Here is a 12,034-nt window from a genome sequence, read left to right on the forward strand (position 1 = left end):
TACGATCTCAAAACATTTACCTTCAATTCAAACTTTTATGTAGTACTAAATTTTTAACACATCTATTTTAGTCTAGGTTGTGGCAATTCGTTGCATACCGTTTCCTTTCTTAGCGCAAGGCAATTTCTGACATGAAGCATTCACAGGTTTGGAAGTGAGTCTTCCGGACATGATTATGAACTTTCATTTCAACTTACCTGAAAGTGTACGATCACCCGCTGTAATAATTGATAAACTAAGCCGATATAGGTTTCATCTTATACATTAAGACTGTTTTTAAACAAATTGCTTAAAGTGCAATGACATTTTATGACAGCATGTCTATGAACCATTGGGGGAATCGATGCGTGCAATGCTTTTTATGTGTATCATAATTAGTATTCGGTGTTTTCTGTGAATATGGATAAACCTCGAAAATTGAACCCTGAGCCGGTTTTATAAAAATAGGAAAAAACCAAAAAACCTTGATTTGAGTTCTTATCGAATAAGAAAATCTGAAGCTTCACGAGAAGACAATTTTCATCTGGATGTTTTTGCGCTGATTTAGAAAGCCTCCCCACATGAAGTGCATGCGAGGCTGCTTCTTTCTTCGGAATCACAATCTTTATCTCGTTTCTATCTTTTATCGGTACGGGGCGTTTCTCAAGTATATATGTCGCGCTTTATGTTCCCTGCAAGTCGGAAAATCCCACACCTGTGCCCTATTGTTTTCAAGAGAAGCCTCGATAAATCCTATTGTTCTCCGACCTCGATCATTGATACAGAGAAACACCGAATCAGCGAGGATTCTAAGAAACTTCTGAAAGAATGAACTCTCAAAACGGGAAACAGTAATCATGAGCGGGCATCTAGATGTTCATGATTACACAAAATAAACAGATGATGATGCTTAGGAAGAAGGACAAATATTGTCTCAAATTAGGACCATTGCCAAGCTACACTCAAGCGTACCTTTTTCGATTCTTTGTCAATGTTCTTACAGCTTCTACAATGGAGATGTTCCAATGCTCGTGGTGCGTGACCTTGAATTTTTGAAGTACGTCTTTGTCAAAAACTTCTCCAACTTCACTGACCGTGGCGTAAGTGTCATTTTCGGCAGTAACTCAAATACCTATTTATATCCACTTCATTTTTTTTCTGAGAGTGTATGTTTATGGCGAAATTATTTATTAATATTTTTTATGGCAGTCTGTAAATTTTCGCGCGTTTGTAAATCCCGATAAATCTTCAATGAAGTGCTAAAAAAAAGACTCGCATGTAAAAAGCACTGTCGCTCATAAGAATCGCTTGGCTACAAAAAACAAACAAACAAACATATTGGTTAAGTTCAAGGAAAGCGAGTGCAAAAGGCCACCCCATATATCAGCTCAGAAGATTATCTCCAACACTATAGCAGTTGCGAAGCATTTGCAACTGAAATAATTTCGACGAAATCAAGTATGTTTTTTGTTTCGCGCAGGATATTTAGAGTTTTACTTCGTTAAATTAACTTATATTAGGTTGATTTTATTGATTGCGAGGTCGCGAGGACGACGGTCTTAGCACTACAAGTCTGTTAATTTGTTTTCCTTTTCCGTATAACGAAATTGGTATCAGAAGTATTGTTTGCAGTCTGAGATTGACTGGGAATATACAAATTGCATAGATAGCAGTAAATCTAATTACGAACTTTCACATTTACCCAGCTATTCCGAGACACGAACTCAACTTAAAAGCTTTTCTCCGCACGATGGTGCAAAGGTTGTTTCTTAGGCCACGGCATTCATGTTTCCTGGCTTTGCAATGCAGGTCAATATAATCTGTCCTAAGTTAGCGACGTAATAAATTTAAAATCGAGATCAGTTTACATCAACTTAGCAATTGAATGAACGTTTCAGGTTCAAAAGGAAACGAAAGCCATATCTGATTTTACTCTAAAATGGGCAGTGGTAAAAAAAAAAAAAAATACAGGCTGCCAGATTAAATTGGGAGTTACTTTGAAACCGCGTGGTGCATTTGCCACCGATGTCCGTGCGAGTGCACGCTCTTTAGGTCACTAAAATCGGCAGGTAAGAGCATTATGCCACGTGGTTGTCCTTTGGTCCGCGATTGAAGCTGGCAGCTCCGGGTCCCTTGACGTTTTACGAGCAAGCATGGTGTTTACGAACAAGTCGGCGTTTGCTCACGCCAGATTTGGCCACTGCGCAAGCACGTAAACAAGATTCGCGGGATGTGAAGTTTCTGCACAAGCACCCGTGTGGCGAACCACGCCACCGTAGGGGCCTGATGTCAGAGCCGCGAGGCGGTGTTTCGTTCGTTGCAAGAGGAGCTATAATTTCCTGCAAACTAAGTTAATGACGTTTAGGCTATATTTTGTCCAGAGTGTGGTCTGTAATGTCGAACAGCTTAAGCAGTCGAAAGGTGCCACGTTCACGTCTAATTATATTTAACCTGGTGGACAAAAGGAGATTTAGAGTACTGCTACTGAACTGCCTTCTCTAATGATTTTGTCAATAACCCGAAGAACAATACAGACATCACAAAATGCAAATAAGCAAAGTAGGCATCCCTTTTTAATATAATGCAATTAAATGCAAAGGTGCAAGCGAGCTGGAGAATGACGAAAATATTTCCCGGATAAGGGGAACAAGAGGGACAAAAGACAAACACAAATCCAAATCTGTGTTTAAAAATTTGTGTTTGTCCTTTGACCCTTCTTGTTCCCCTTCCAAAGATTATTTTCGTCCTTCTTGTCCCCCTCGCTTGCACCTTTGCATTAAATTGCATTATAATCATAACCTTAAAATGCAAGCTTTCATCCTTGTTGGTGTTAGGCTTGTGGCAGCTGATAAAACCTGTTTGCTCTGCTTTCGTCTAACCCCTGGCTACCTCAGTCGGTAGAGAGCTCCAATTGAAGTGGAGAGGTCCCGTGTTCCCCGGACCAGGCGGATTTCTTCGGTCCTACACCAGTCATTTAGCTGTGTTTGGAGATTTCCGTTTGTCCTTTGTCCCTTTTGTTCCCCTTCTCCAGGGATTATTTTCGTCATTCGTCGTAGGCATTCCTCTTCAGCTTTTAGCTGTCATCTGATTAGTGATTACTCTCAGCGTAGAGCGTCTTCTGGATTGAAGTATAAATGGGCCCTCTAGATTCTCTTCCGCGACGCAACCAAATAGTGTATAAACAAAGAAGGTCCACTTAAATTTATTTGGTTATTTAGAATACCAAAAAAAAAAAAGAAAAACCTGCCGCTTTGAGGAAACATATGGAGGAGAGGGCAAAATGCCGAAAAATAAATCGTGTTGCATTTAGGCTAGGTCAGGGATGGGCAAAATACATGAAAATATGTATCGAAATACAAATACAAAATACTTCGTCAAAAATGTATTTAATTAAATCTAATTACATTTCCAAAAAAGCATTTAAGTACGAGATACAAATACAACCAAATGTATTTGGTCTCCTCCAAATACATTTTGAGGAATGTATTTAGCCAAATACATTCCTCAAAATTTGCGTCAGCGACTTCAGGACACCTGCAACGGGTTTCTGGGTGTCTCCTTTTAATTTTGCATTGCACACTCGGGAGTTAGTGTGCGAGGCTGTATTAACGTAATAAAATATAATCACAAAAAATGTAATAAGCTTGGACGTAATAGGTGAAAAAAGTACAGAGCTTCAAGCAGCTTTTTTGTCGATTACATTTTGGTATAGACCAACAAAGAACCGAGACGACCAAGACACGCAGCACTAGCTAGAGATTCTTTTATTGTTGCAACTCGCACCAGTTACGAAAATCTGGACGACCCGCGCATTTAGAATGTTCCAGGCAAAAATATGGATGGAAATGAGGCTGGAAAGCATCACAAGTTGTCACAGGCACTTATTTAGCCAGTCTGCCTGTGAACGTCGATCTCGTCACTATTCTTGCCCTGGACTAGCACCGTAATCACAAAGTCACTAAACGCTTGTGCTTGATTGAGAAACACTGCATTCAGTGCAGAACGTAGTTTTCTTCCTGCTCTGGACAGTGGCAATAAATTTGAGGGATGTATTTTCGCCCACAAAATTGTATTTAATTGCAATTGTATTTGAAATACCCACGTTTTAGTATTTAAATACACACATCAAATACATTACCCAATTTGTAATGAAATACAAATGCAAAATACACAAAGTATTTGAAATATGTATTTGAAATACTTGTATTTGAAATACTGCCCATCCCTGGGCTAGGTGTTCCAGGTGTCTTCACTTCGGCCCCAAAAGGCAAAACTAATTCCATTTTTCACGCAGGTAACCATGAGAACCGACGAGATGCACCCAGTTGTTGGCCGAGGTTTGATCCACGTGAAGGGCTCCGAGTGGAAGAACATGCGTTCCTGCGTCACATCGGCTTTCACCTCGCTCAAGCTCAAGCAGGTAAGAGTTGGATCGATCGACTCGATCGAGGCGTGTTTCTATCAAGTTTGGCGCAGCGGCCCTAGCGAGCGCCCCAAAATAGGTTTAGGCTGCGTTTCAATTCCGAGTCATCACAGCCAGGGCCGTACCCAGAAAAAAATTTCGGGGGGGGGGTTTTCGGGGACAACGGCGGCCATTTTGAAAGTGTCTATTGTCTTATTTTCGCCTATGAATCATGTGCATCGGTGGCATATAATGGAGAGTTACAGCAAACCGGAGAACCGGTCCCGGTTTGGTACCCGGTAGCCGACTGGCGCCACTGCGCGTGCGCAGAGGTGGAGATTAAAATCGGCTGGCTGCCAGCGCACCGACCAGGGCCGTACCCAGAAAAAAATTTCGGGGGGGGGTCAGAACCCCCTATCCCCCCCCCTGGTTACGGCCCTGATCACAGCCATTCAAGTTATCCGCGGAGGCTGAGCTGGCACGATGACATTGTTCGGTGTAAATTCGTCACAGAAAGCAAGAACAAACACAACAGCTGAAGGGAAAGCACACACGTATAAGGCAGGTTCACATATTAGTGTTTGAGTGTGCTCGGGTGTGTTTTGTTCCCTTGCAACCACTTAAAACTCTCTAGCACAATGGCGACATCTGACGGGTAGCTCAGGAACACTCTGGATCTGCGCATGTCTGTAAACCAGCGTTCCTAAAATACTCAGTTGGGAAACTCACCCTTGAAACCCCGACCGCTCGCGTCCACCGACAGCATTCTGGATACGAATCCAGCGCCACCCTTTAGAGGCGAGTGAAAACATGAAAATTCACTTATATAGCTGCTGCGAGATGGCACTGCGAGATGGCGCCACCAGTCCTTGCGCGGCTCGTCCTGAATAGGGGTGTCGCGAACCGGCCGAGGTTCGAGTTCGACCACGTTCGACTTTTTCGACCTTTTAGTGGAAAATTCGACGAACCTTGTATTGAGGTTCGACTCGTGTGCGCATGCGCGACAGGCTGGCCAGTTAGCTTCGGATTGGATGGTGATGGCTAAGAGATGAATTAAGGGCAGCGCTGATTGGTTATTTCAGTTAATAAAGTGCAAAAAATTAAGTTATCAACTTCTTCATTGATTAGAATTGGTTTCTTCTAATTGAAACTGTTCATATAATAAAATAACCCTTTGCATAGAAAAAAAATAATTCAAACCTAGACATGTTTCTATCAAGGTCTAACCACACTCCACAAAGTCGAACCGGTCGAATCTGGTGAAAAGTTTGAAGGTTCGTCGAACCGGTTCGACCCAGTCGAACCCAGTGTTGCCAGATGATCCCACCAAAAACCGCCAAACGACTGGGAGGTATAGCCCAAATATTGCCAAAGCCGTAAAAAAAATATATAGCCCAAAATAGCCAAGACTAAAAACAATGGGTTTTAAGCCTTATATTGATGACTTCTCACACTCATCCAATACACGTTACAATCTTTGTTTCAACCCTCAGATGCACCTCCTTTTGTGTACATTATGTTACTTGGGAATTTGTCAAGAAAAGCTTCGATAGAATGAAAATCCGTACAAAACTGGACCTTCGTTCGTAGGTTTTCAGAAGTACAAAACACACAGACAGGTTTATTGTGAAGCCCGGGAGGTATGATCATACTGTGAAAGAACAAAATACAGACGCAGAACAGTCAGAGCACTATGTATTTCAAAACAGAACCCCAATATCTGAGGTCCTTACGATATCCCTTTTTCTTTATGAAGAATATTGGTGTCACCCATTCATGTTCACGCTATTTTTAATTGTGTGCCCTTTCTTGGGGTGGACAACGACTGGAAGGTAGTCAATTGTTTCGCGGTAAAACTGCGGACATTTCATTTTTACACACTTGGGTGCCTGAAAATTCTCACAATGGGCGCCAAAGCAGCATTTGGAGAGTTCAGTCTACGTCCGGGCAGAGCCATATGCGTCCGGGTTGAAGGCACGCTGCCGGGCCTGAGGTAATAGTGCAATCTGTTTGGCTTGCTCCACTGCACTGTAGGGAGACCGCATGAACTCTGCAAGCATTGCTTCACTGCGCATTGTGAAAACCCCGAAGTTTGTAGAAGTTTGAAGCCTTTCTCCTTCCTCTCTTTCCTCTCGACTAGCCGAAAGAGAAACAATTTTTTTTCGAAACTGATTAAAAGTTCGAAAATTAACTAGCCGAACCTTAAAGTTCGGCGTCGAACTCGAAGTTCGACAAAAGTTCGCCGCATTCTTAGAAATAGCCCAAAATAGCCACATAGCCAAACACAAAGTTTTGACGCCATCTAGAAAAAAATGTAGCCTAATTTGGTCATATACAGCCCAATCTGGCAACACTGGTTGCAAGCGTGTAGAGGTCAGTTCTTGAGTACGGATCCAAGCTACGTTTTCAAAGCAGTTTCCCCAACTGATTTGTTCTAGTAATGGTGCTCTAAACGTGACGCCATATGTACCTTTGTGCAGCACGACTTGTTCCCGACGGCTTGGGGGATTGACGATGGGAAATGAACGTTTGAAATGGATACTTCATTCAAATAAAAGAAGCGAAAAATGCAACAAAGTCCGTTTATTAGGCCGCCAGCTTGACCTCAAAGTTTTGCGACATGTTACGCCTTGGAAAGCGACGGGTAAAATTAGATGTCGGTTTTGGATTCACATTTATGTGTCGTTTTCTGAATAGCTATATGGAATTTAGACGTAATAAATGGCAGGCCAGGAAGAGTAAGGCCTGGTTGTTCCAAGATCCTAGTTAGTTCAGATATATCAAGAAACCGCTTTAATGACGTTCGACCATGCATACATTATTATGTGCATTCGTTCTTAGTGCGTCTTATAAACATCCCAAGCTGAGGCCGAGTGGCGGTTGTAGTGTATAGGTTGTGCTGCATTTCTAAAACAGTCTTAGGGGATATTTCTGGCTCAGAGGCGCCCTATTTGACTTTGAATATGGTTACAGCGCCGAGTTCCACGTTCGGCTCACGTAATCAAAGTACTGTAATGAGATTTAGACTATTTTGTTTAGTTGCGAATCATTGTGACTTCCAACAACTAATGAAAAGTTGGCAGATTAGAAAGGAGCTGCGCAACTTTCTGGATGCAAGTGCAATTGCTTTCTACAAACGAACTCTTTTTACAACATAATGTATAATAAAACATACGTCATATTATAAAAATATAATGCTACAGCTGTATTTTTCGCTGAATTCCCTTTCCCATATGCTCAACCACAATCATATTTTTAAAGGTAGACATGGGCGATTTACACCGGGCCAGAATTGGCTCAAGAAATCTGCCGCATTTTTTTAGCTTGTCCAGCGAAATTTTTAGAGAAATCGAGTTGGGTCAAAATTGGTTCTACACATTAAGAGAGAGAAGAAAGAAATTTCTAAGCACATGCAATTTGAAACCCCAACGTGTCAAGGCCAGCTCGGACCCCTGATCACGGGTGACTGTTTATGTCTTTGATGTCTTCGAATGTTCAAGGTGTCATCTTTTTTGAAGTGTCTGGTGCGTATGAAAATTCCATGGGCTCTGGCGGTTGAGACAGAGGTAGTCCGGTAAATAGAGCATTTGGCAAGTCGGATCACGGCAGGGCCATAGTCATTGAGCAAAAATGTAGAAGTGGATCTTGCGCTAGACGTCTACCTGGTTACAGCATATCAGTATAACAGAAAGAGAGAAAAAAAAAAAAAAAAAAAACTAACCCTCATTTTTTTCTATTTTAATATTTTCTAACCGGGTAGGCAAGTTCCTCAAGGTATGTTTTGAACAGATTGATATCCATATCCAAAGTAATAAAGGAAATTACAAGTGACACTAAATTATTTTTCATAACGTTTTAAGTTTCGTCTGAGAGGCTGAGAGGAACTACTGTCAGGCATCACTAAAAAATTATACTACCTGTGACGTCATTCGACTAAAGATTGCGGTAAAATGTGAATGTTGAAATGTGAAAATTTTTTTAAAAAAGTATCGTTTGGAAAATTAAAAAACAACAACGCCAGAGCGCTTTTTTATATGCACGATATTGTTTTTGGCTTCGTGTGCGCAGATGATGGATCACATCGCTGAGGGTGGCGACGTCTTCATGGGCGTCCTCGGCGAGATAGCCGACCAGGGCAAAGAGATCAACATGCTGAAGCCGTTCCAGGGTCTCACGATGGACTACATCGGTCGCGCAGCTTTCGGAATCGACACAAGTTTTCAGAAGGACCTGAACAATCCATTTCTCATCGCGGCGCAGCGCACACTGAGGGAAGTCATGATCGGTCCCTTTCACATGCTGGCCCGTAAGCACCTTTTTTTTAACAGGCAGGGAACTCTCAATGGACCTCGCTAGCTCGTGTTGGCATTGGTAACACCAGAACAAGGCAAGGAAATATTGTATCAGCAGCGGAAAGGAGCGGTGGAATTGATAGCGCGCGGGACCAATGAACATCCCTTGGATAAACCGGAAATAACCAGCAGGTTGTGAATACGAAACGGCTGCAAATTTTAGGCGAGCAGAGTCCAATGAAACAAAACGCAAGCATTCAATGTAAAAAAAATATATTATTATTAAGTAACGGAGCTAATAGAGGTTAGTTCCAAAAATCAAACGAAAGAACCATATATTTAAACTCAAGGTAAACGTACTCTACAGAGTGATGCACAAGAAACCGAATGAAACAAATGTCAAAACACAAGAGTTTCCTTCAGACGCCATAGGCCTCTATGACGTCTGAATGAAAATTAAAAAGGACACCTAAACACTTCTTATGAGTTGTGAATGCGAAAGCAGGAATGCCGTTCTTCCGCTCCCTTAGTTCGTCTGCCGCGTAGTGCCGTGGACAGCCATGTTTCGCTACTTTCGCGATGGAGGCCGACGGCCGAGCGCGCGCTCATGGTGAAGTGTCCGCGCTGCGCTGAGCTCGGCCGTGCATCCTCTCCGGAGCTTGCCCGTGCGGGCTCTGCGGACAGCTGCTTCCTCTTACCGGCGGCCGGGCCGCTGCGTGGGCGGCGCCGCCATGGAAAGGGCTTTGCTGGTGTCGTTCCTTGGAACTATGGCGCGCGAGAGCTAATGGGAGCCTCGTTCCTTAAGACGAGCGCCTGCCAATGGGAGCCTATCCATCAGATTTCTGTTACAGACGACAGCCTTCGCTCCATTGGGACCGCGGAAGGTGCCGTTTGGCGCGGCTTCAAAAGCTAAACACATCGGTTCGCTCCATGGGACAGTTAATGCTTTCGCGTTAACAAGCGCAGCTCGAAACGCGAGGTACATTTGATATTCATAGAGGAAAATTATCGATTGGTACTTACGATTTATTATAGGACGGTGTTAAAAGAAATACTAAATATATCGCAGCAGCATTTCAGAGGTGATGCGGCCTCACGCCTCCCCGAGCGCCGACCAACGGGTATTGCACTTCCTCTAGGCTTGGCTCTACAGCTCACGACCCTGCGATGGAAGACCACCTCCGTGAGCGCCAGTGATAATGTAACGCGCCGAGAGACTGAGGGAGAGGAGGTGGCAAAAGTGCACGGGGACATCAGAACGCCGAACTCGAATGACTCGTCGAAGGCGTTCGAATACGAGAGACGCCAGACGTCTGCGTTTGCTGCGGGGACAAGGAGTCCTAGCTTCAGGTCGCCACGAACATTTCCAACCAGAGCTCGGCGTTCTGACGTCCTCACATGCTCGCGTCCCCTCGTTTCCCTCACTCAGTTCATTTAAATGAAAATATCCCATGCATTCGGGCCGCTTTGCAACGGCGGGGCGTAGACACGAACATGAGTGTTCTCAATTCATGGTCCCGGTGGGCCCTTATCGCTTGCGACGCCTTAATACGCAGACAGGAGCAGCAAAACATCGCCTGTAAGGTCTGTACCTAGTTATTTTCTAGCCTAATTTGCACAAAAAGACCGGGATCGCGTAATGTATAAATCAAAATGAAGCCGAGAAGCGCTCGAGCAACCTCGACTCGTCGCGCCAATTAATGAACACGCCTAACCTTTCGTCTGCATTCTTTTTCTTTTCTCCTGTGGTTCTCCTCCTCGTTCCTTCCCTCGGGACACCGATGTCAGCGCTCAGGATTTGTCGCCTTCTATTTCCATCTTTACACCCCGTGACGCCGACCGACGAGTATTGCAGTGTCGCGAAGGGGTAAGAAACAAGACCGAACCCTTCGCAAGACAATAGAGATCGAATATCTTTATCTTGCGCCGCGCCGCTTTCATGCAACTTGGAGGTATGGCCCCCAGTTCTTCACTGGGAGCCACACCTGTGTGCACGGCCGCTGAGCGCGTGGCGAGAGTGAGCTGCCGCAGTTCTCTTCGAACGCGTACTCGTCACCATCGAGATTGCCGGTCTTGGCAAGCTATTTGTGAGAGCCTGTTCCGAGCGCGCGCTCTAAGCCTCGCTCTCAAATATGGCGTCCAGTGAGTGCCCCCTGTAAGGAGTGAAACTGAGGGAGGGAAGATGAGCGCTTGTGGCGACGTCGGAGCGTTAGTGTTAGTTGGAACTCTTCCGGCTAGAAAAGGACGTGTTTGAGCGTAGCCTCAATAGACCTTTTTCAGCGCCATTTATCCGAGTCAGCCATTGTTTCGGGCACCTGCTTGGAGCTTGCATCAGGGGGAGGGCAAGAGTTCGGCGCAAACTTGGCCCCGCTCGCATCGAGAACGAATGGTGGGACATACTGAGTTATTATAATGTACGCTAGAGGTTCGACTGGCGCTAGTGCCTGGGCGACTTCGGGGGCGAATTGTAGCAGACAGCAACCAGTCTGTCTGCTTTTGCGCTGCTCCTTGGCCTTCCGATGGGACAACGGGCGTGTAATTGGTCTCTTCATCGGAAAATAACGTAGCACAGTTTTTTTTTTTTTTTTAATTTCGGGTAGTATTGAAGAGTATGTATCTTTATAAACTCCTTTAGCCGGCTTATATTTCTTCAGAAGTAAACGACGTTTAACTTCGCTATATTTCAGTGCCAAACCTGTGTTTCACAGGAGGTGTGTAAAAACGAGCGACGTTTCTAAGTAAAATAACAATAGAGAGGAATGTAGGATGTGTTCGAAAGTCGCCAGCATTCCGGTGACGCTTATATATTCTTGGGAGCTTGCTCGCAAAATCAGGACCAGGCGAGTGGAAGAAAACCACTAAAACTATTACGTTTGACAGTGTTTGAGAAGGAAGAGTAGAAAAATGGGTTCTTAGTTGAGAAAATATTTGAGATATTCTTTTGTGACTTTTTTTGTCAATGAGGTTTCTCCGCACAGCCTTGTGTACGGGGCGCTTTCGTGTACGGAGCATATTTAGCATACCTAAGGTTTGAAGAATTTGTAAGAAAGGTTGTCCCGGTGTACTTTACAACTAAAACAAAAAAAGAAAAATTCTAAAAAGTGTGCGTTTTCACGGTAAGCTGAAGAGTAGTAGAGCTTTTTTTTTTCTCACCTTGCTTTTTTTTTCTTTTTCCTTTCCATACCTTTAATCATAATGTTCCGTTTTCAAATTTGAGGAGTATGATTACTATACTCCGCGACAACTTTTCTTGGCAATGCAGTGGACGGTACAGGCCCGCGTCCCCTCTCCCATTTTGAGTGTGCGCGGGCTCTCCTCCTCTCCCCGGAAATGGGAGAGGAGGAGAGCCTTCGTACACTCA

General features: G+C 44.0%; 1 protein-coding gene across 4 annotated transcripts in view; it reads left to right on the forward strand.

The window, feature by feature from the left end:
- The window catches only part of LOC8042544 (cytochrome P450 3A14), a 58,859-nt gene that overhangs the window by 21,967 nt on the left and 24,858 nt on the right, over positions 1–12,034 (forward strand). For all 4 annotated transcript variants that reach the window (XM_040212495.3, XM_040212496.2, XM_040212493.2 and 1 more), the window contains 3 exons: positions 983–1,079; positions 4,274–4,399; positions 8,450–8,687. In XM_040212495.3, coding sequence (XP_040068429.1) covers positions 983–1,079; positions 4,274–4,399; positions 8,450–8,687 — 461 coding nt within the window. The remainder of the gene's footprint in view (positions 1–982; positions 1,080–4,273; positions 4,400–8,449; positions 8,688–12,034) is intronic.

This window comes from Ixodes scapularis, unplaced genomic scaffold (assembly GCF_016920785.2).
Source record: "Ixodes scapularis isolate PalLabHiFi unplaced genomic scaffold, ASM1692078v2 PGA_scaffold7__128_contigs__length_106722199, whole genome shotgun sequence".
Taxonomy (NCBI): domain Eukaryota; kingdom Metazoa; phylum Arthropoda; class Arachnida; order Ixodida; family Ixodidae; genus Ixodes; species Ixodes scapularis.